Source organism: Nannospalax galili, unplaced genomic scaffold (genome assembly GCF_000622305.1).
Source record: "Nannospalax galili isolate Female #2095 unplaced genomic scaffold, S.galili_v1.0 scaffold529, whole genome shotgun sequence".
Lineage (NCBI taxonomy): Eukaryota > Metazoa > Chordata > Mammalia > Rodentia > Spalacidae > Nannospalax > Nannospalax galili.
The window spans coordinates 1,692,078-1,698,617 of record NW_008360309.1 but is presented as its reverse complement, the minus strand read 5'-3'; the positions used below and the strand labels follow the sequence as shown (position 1 = coordinate 1,698,617).

Here is a 6,540-nt window from a genome sequence, read left to right as displayed (position 1 = left end):
GGGGGTCTGGAAGGGAGGGATGGAGTGTTGGGGTGGAAGGGTCTGGGTGTCTGGGGGGAAGGGGTTGGTGGGGGAAGGGGTGATGTCTGGAGGGAGAGGTCAGGGTGTGTGGAGGAAAGGGTCCTGTGGTGCGAGGGGGAGGGGTGTCTGGGGGTAGGGATGTCTAGGGATAGAGGTTTCAGGGGGAGAAGTATCTGGAGGGAGGCGTGCGGTGTCTGGGGGAGGGGTATATGGGGAGGGGAGCCTGGTCAGGGGGTGTCGGGGGAGCTCTGGGTGCGTGCAGGTTCCGTGGGAGGAAGCGGTCCGCTGACCCCACCGCGGCGCTGGGATGTGGCGAGATGTGACGCGGCACCGCGGTGGGGTCAGCGACGGCGGAAGCGCCTTCCTTCCGCGGAGCTATTTATATCGCGGGCCGGTGCTGGGAACTCAGGTCCCGGAACCCCAGCAGTGGGGGGAGCTGGCGGCGCCGCCACGGTCGTCGGCGGCACCCACACCATTTTCAGTCCCCGGCGGCCATCCGTCCCCAGCCCTACCCTCGGACTGACTGAAGGCGACTCCGGTCTGGCGGACACTGGTCTCGGGCTGGGCGGCTTGGGGGGATGGGAGGGTGGGCTAGAGAACCGCACTAGGGAGCCTCTGCAAGGTGTCCCACCTCAGTGCAAGGCCTCCAGCGTGTCCCAGTGTGGCTCTGGCCGGGGGAGGCCAGCTGGGGCTCTGCAAACACCTCGCGGGGGGGCCTGGCCCCAGACTTTGAAGGTAGACCCGGGCCGTGCACCCGAGGCCCCGGCTGTGCGCCCAGGAGGGACCAAGCCGGGAAGTGGCTCATTGCACAGTAACCTGCAGGAAACGGGAGACAGCAGACCTAGGAGCGGAGCAGCTAAGGATAAGGAGCTTTGCAAAGGCTTCTGGGAAAGGAGGAAAGAACCCGCCAGGAGGAGAAAAAGGCTTGGGAGGCCACCGTTCTCAGCCAGTGGAAGGACCTCAGACGCCTCTCAACTCCGATGCTTTTGAGCGGCCGGACCTCCCTCCAAGCCACAATTCAGCTCCTCTCTTGCTCTGACGACAGACTAGTGATTGGACCTCTCTGAACCTCCGTTTCCTCATCTATAGTGTGGGTTGCTATAGTGACAACACGGGGAACCACTTGGAGATCTTCCCTCAGAGCCTGTCAAAGGCTGAGACTATTCAAAGTTGTGAGGGAAATTCACACACAAACCCATGTGGGTGCACAGACATGCATGCACACATGTGCTTGCATCCTGGTATGTTCATCTTGTTCATCAAATACTTATGGAGCCCTTGAGAAATTGGTCGTGGTCACAGCCCTGAAGTGAAGGTAGGAAAATCAGGAGTTCAGAGCCAGCCTCTGCTACATATGGAGGCGAAGGCCAGGCTGGGCTCTTTGAGACCCTTCCTCAAAAAAATAAAGGAGGGGCGGGGCGTGGTGGAGCTTGCCTTTAATCACAGATAGAGGCCAGCCTGGTTACTTAGTGAGTTCCAGGACAGCTGGGGCTCTAGGGAGACCTTGTCTCAAAACAGCACCAGACCAAAACAACAAAAAACACTAACAAAAAAGTAAAGGGAGTTGGAGAGATGCTCAGTGGTGAGAACCCTTGTTGCTCTCCAGAGGACCTGCACCTGTTGGCTCCCAGCACCCACACATGCAGTCCATAATCTCCTACAACTCCAGCTCCAAGATGCTATCTTCTGGCCTTTGTGGGAAATCAAATAATCAAATGCATGTGCCACACACACACACATCTTTTTTAAAGCTTTTATTTATGTATACGTGTGTTCTTGCATGTGTGTGCAGGTGCCTGTGGAGGCCAGAAGAGGGCACTGGATCCCCTAGAGCTGGAGTTGTAGATGGTAATGAGCCACCCAGTGTAGGTGCTGGAAACTAACCTCTGGTCCTCTAGAGGAGCAGAAAGCACTCAACTGCTCAATCATCTCTCTAGCCCCTTAATTAAATCTAAAAAAATAAAATTAAAAAGGGTTGAGCATGGTGGTGCATGCCTTTAATCCCAGCATTCATGGGGCAGAGTCAGGTGGATCTCTGTGAATCTGAGGTTAGCCTGAGCTACATAACTAATGCTACATACATACCCTGTCTCAAAAAAATTTTTTTTAAAGAAAAAAGGGGGGGACTGGGAGACACTCAGTGCTGGGACCCACATAGTAGAAGGAGAGAACAGACTCAAAAATTGTCCTTTGACCTCCACATGGAGCCATACCCTTTCCTTTCTTGCAATCAGAAGGTCCAGGTGAGTGTCATGGTCTACAGAAGGGCTTGTGTGTGCTTCTGTGTGGACAAGGTACCTCAGGAGATCTGGGACTCACCAGCTACACACAGATATGTCTGTTGAGTTGGGAAGTACTCTTCCTTTCCATCTATTATTTGTGAATGTATAACAGGTTCTCATGTGGCCCAGGCTGCCCGGAACTCATTGTACAGCAAAGGATGACCTCCCAACTCCTGATCTTCCTGAGTCCTAGGATCAAAGGTGCGTACCATATACCTGGTTTATGGTGCGCTGGGGATGGTACATGATAGCCAAGCACTCTGCCACTGAGCATCCAAGAACCTACCAACTGAGCAACAGCCTCTCTGGGTACAGTCTTTTTTCTTTTTCACCTTTTTTGTTTGTTGAGACCATGTAGCCCCAGCTGGCCTGAACTCACAGAAGTCTGCCTGCCTCTGCCTCCTGAGAGCTGGGATTACAGGTGTGCACCACCACAGCCTCTGTGTGTATATTCTGGAGACGTATTAGCTTCCTGTGGGCTTTTCTAGACTTGTGTCTTCAGGGAGTGGAGCTTGTATCCTCCAAGGCCAGGGGGACCCCAGGCCCTTCAGGGTCCGGTTCCACTCAGGCCCAACCCCTCTCCTCCCTCCTTGTCCTTCTGGATCCCCCCCACCCCGTATTCTCCCACTCTCCCTCGGCCTCTCCACCGGGCCTGCGACTCCCCGGCACCGTGGAATCTGCGAATCCACTACAAACGTCGCCCCAGGCCTGGTTTTCTGGGCTCCCTGCCCTCCCCTAGCACCGCCCCCGCAGCGGGGCCTCCGGTTTGCGTCAGAGTTCAGAGCGAAGTCCCCCCCCCGCCCCCCACGCGAGGCCGGCTGGGAGGATGGTGGTGCTGTGGGTGCAGGGTGCAAGGAGGGGTTCCGGCCTGTCTGTGAAGCTGACCAGAGGGTCCCCTTCACTCAGCCCCGCTGACTTCCCTGTCCTGGAGGCCACAGCTGCCACAGTGACCTGGTCTGTTCCCGGCCCTTTCCTCAGCTGGCTCCAAGAAAAGGGGCTCCTGTGCCTTTAAGAACACCCGCGTTCACGCAGGATAGGGCGCGGGCTGGCTGGGCCGGGTTTGTGAATGGAGCAGCGGGGGTGGGGCGAGGAGGGGGGCTGCGGGGTCCAAGCAGCCGCAGAGTTCAGGCGTCCAAGGTCTCCCGTAGCTTGGGGTTTGGGTTACATGGGGGCCCCAGCTTCCCTCACCCAGCTTGCAGGTGTTGGAGGGATCAGGACGAGGGCGGCCCCCAACCCTGAAGATCTCTCTAGGCCTCAACCTCACACAACCATCCTGCCGTCCAAGGTCTCCTAGACCCGGAGGTCTCCCGCGCCCCTATTCTCCCGCAGGAGCGCCCAGCTGGCAGCGCGTGGGGAACCAGGGGCTGCAGGGGTACAGGGTCACACTCCGCTGTTACTTCCCTTCCCTTCCCCCACCGTAAAACGTGGGCCTGGGCGTGGGCCTCGGTGCAGATGGCGTTTTGGCCCCAAAATAGCTGCTCCCCTCCATGTCTCCTTCCCTCCCTCCAGCCCAAAGTGGGTGAAGTGCGGAGGGGCAGAGCTACGAGAGACCGGCTGGATGGTTTGGGGGGAACACTGGAGACGTCGTGCCGGACAGGAGGGGCTCCCCAGCTGTGCCCTGTCCTCCCCACGCGATAGTAACCAGGCCGGAGCCGCACACAGTGCCCACACCTCATTCCCGGGGCTGGAGACCCCGACAGGCCCCCACTCCATCCCAGGACCGGAGACTCCCGTGCCTATGGGCCCTGCAGCCCCATCCCCGCACCCGCAGGGTTCGCCTAACCACCCATCCACACCCGCGCCCCAGTGTGGACTGTCTCTGCACCGAGCACCTGGTTTCCATGCGTATACGAACGTCCCGTCGGCAGCCGCCAAGACGCCCCCAGATCCGACCCACGCGTGTTCACGGTACCCCCGGTAGGGGTGCCCTCCCCGGTGCCCCTGAGCCAACGCGATCCCCGCGCGCACCCCGCGTCCACGAGACTCCTACCTCCCACACACAGGAGAGACATGGTTTCGGCGGCCGCGGGCCGGTGCAGTTAGCGCCGGGCTCAGCTCACTCCGCGTAGCGGCCGTCGGCAGCCATGGTGCTTCAGCACCGGGGCGCGGACAGCGCCTGACGCGCCGCTGACGCTGTGGCGCGGGCGGAGCCGCGGACGCGTGACGGGGCGGGACCAGAGTTGGGTCCCTTAAAGAGACCCGCACCGCGGAGCTCGGGGATACTCCGGCAGCCTCTCTTACATCCCCGCCCCCTCGGCTTTCCTGGTTTCTTGGTTCCTGTTGCCTCCTGCTTAGGTCTTCAGGTTTCTTGGCTCTCTCCAAGCCTGTGTGGCTTTTTCTGCACTGAGCCAGGGAAACGTAAAACTGTTCATCCATCAATGCCCAGTCTCCAGACACCTTCCTCCAAGAAGCCTTCTCGGTTTTCCCCAGCATTGGTTCTTCTGCGTCCCCCCACACCCGGCTTTTTGTTTTATTTTTGTTTTATCCCATCGCTGACACTCTCTCCCAGTTACTAGGTCAATCATTGGCTCACATCCCCAGCTTTTTTTTTTTTTAATGTGCCAGAGTGTCTTGTCTGTAAGTATGTCCATGCACTGCTGTCATGCAGTGTCCATGGAGACCAGAAGGTGTCAGATCCCCTGGAACTGGGGTTAAGGAAGGTTGTTAACTGCCATGTCGGTGCTGGGAACTGAACACAGCTGTCCTAGCCTGTTTCTTCAGTGCTGTGACAAAACACTCTGACTAATAACAACTTGGGGAGGAAAGGGTTTATTCAGCTTACAACTCCCAGGTCGCAATTCATCAGGGAGCCCAAGGTAGGAACTCAGGGCAGAAACCTGGAAGCAGGAGCTGGAGCACAGGCCATGGAGGAATGTTGCTTACTGGCTTGCTCCTCTGGCCCCTACTGAGCCTGCTTTCTTATGCAACACAGGCCCACCTGCCCAGGGATGGCACTACCCCTAGTGGGCTCCCACATCACTCATCAAGAAGATGCCCTTCAGACATGGCCACAGGCCAGTCCAATAGAGGCAATTCCCCAACTGAGGCTCCCTCAACCCAGGTGTGTCAAGTTGACACTAAAGCTATGGAGCACAACAGCCAATTCTCTTAATCGCTGAGCCATCTCCAGCCCCCTTTATACAGCTCTAATGGGGGCGGGGAGGGGGGGTGGTCAAAAGGGTCTCACTATGTAGTCCTGGCTGACCTATGTAGAACAGGTTGGCCTTGAACTCACAGAGATTTGCCTGCCTCTCCCTTCCTGAGTGCTGGGACTAAAAGTGTGGGCCACCTCAACTGGCATACCACCTTTTTTTTTTTCTTTAAAAACTGCATTTTCCTTTAATGCCAGCACTCGAGAGGCAGAGGCAGGTGGATCTCAGAGTGAATTCAAGGCCAGCCTGGTCTACATACTGAGTTCCAGGCCAACTGGAGCTACAGGAGACCCTGTCTCAAAAGATCCCCCCAAAATTTCTATTTATTTTTATGGAGGTGGGACACCCAGAAACCACAATGCCTCTGTGGAGGTCAAAGAACAGTTTGGGGTTAGGGTCCTCTTCTTCCATCATGTGGGTTCCAGGGACTGAAGTGATGTTACCAGGCTTGGCTTGTTTATTTAGGTTTTTTTGAGTCAAGGTCTCCTTGGCCTGGAACTCACTGTGTTGACCAGGCTGGCCTTGAACTCAGAGATCCTGTGTGTGCCTCTGTACCTGGAGACCAGAGGACAGCTTTGGGTGGTGTTCCTCAGGTGCAGTTCACCTTCTCTGGGGGGACAGGCAGGGTCCTACACTGAACCTAGAGCTCACAGATTTGGCTAGGCTGGCTGGCCAGCGAGCCCCAGGGATCCTCCTGTGTTGGTTTTCCCAGTGAGCTGGCCTTGAACTCAGAGATCCTGTGTGTGCCTCTGTACCTGGAGACCAGAGGACAGCTTTGGGTGGTGTTCCTCAGGTGCAGTTCACCTTCTCTGGGGGGACAGGCAGGGTCCTACACTGAACCTAGAGCTCACAGATTTGGCTAGGCTGGCTGGCCAGCGAGCCCCAGGGATCCTCCTGTGTTGGTTTTCCCAGTGATGATGGACAGCTTTTTATGTAGGTTCCAGAGAAGGAACTCAAGTCCTTCCCCCCCCCCCCACCCCCCCCCCCCCCCCGCCCCTCTCCTCTTTTTGGTTGCATCCTCCTACAACCACGCTACCACCCTCCTCCCAATCCCTGACCCTCTTTCTCCTCCTCTCCCCTCATCT

At 57.3% G+C, this 6,540-nt stretch overlaps 1 protein-coding gene across 4 annotated transcripts in view; it reads right to left on the bottom strand.

Moving 5' to 3' along the window:
* Window positions 1-4,439, bottom strand: part of Unc13a (unc-13 homolog A) — a 52,888-nt gene extending 48,449 nt beyond the window's left edge. For 3 of the 4 annotated variants that reach the window (XM_017795964.2, XM_029559322.1, XM_008824587.2), the window contains exon 1: window positions 4,294-4,439. In XM_017795964.2, the coding sequence (XP_017651453.1) occupies window positions 4,294-4,315 (22 nt within the window). In that variant the 5' untranslated portion in view covers window positions 4,316-4,439. The remainder of the gene's footprint in view (window positions 1-4,293) is intronic. The other variant, XM_029559324.1, reaches the window with a different exon arrangement.
* Window positions 4,440-6,540: the final 2,101 nt, after the last annotated feature.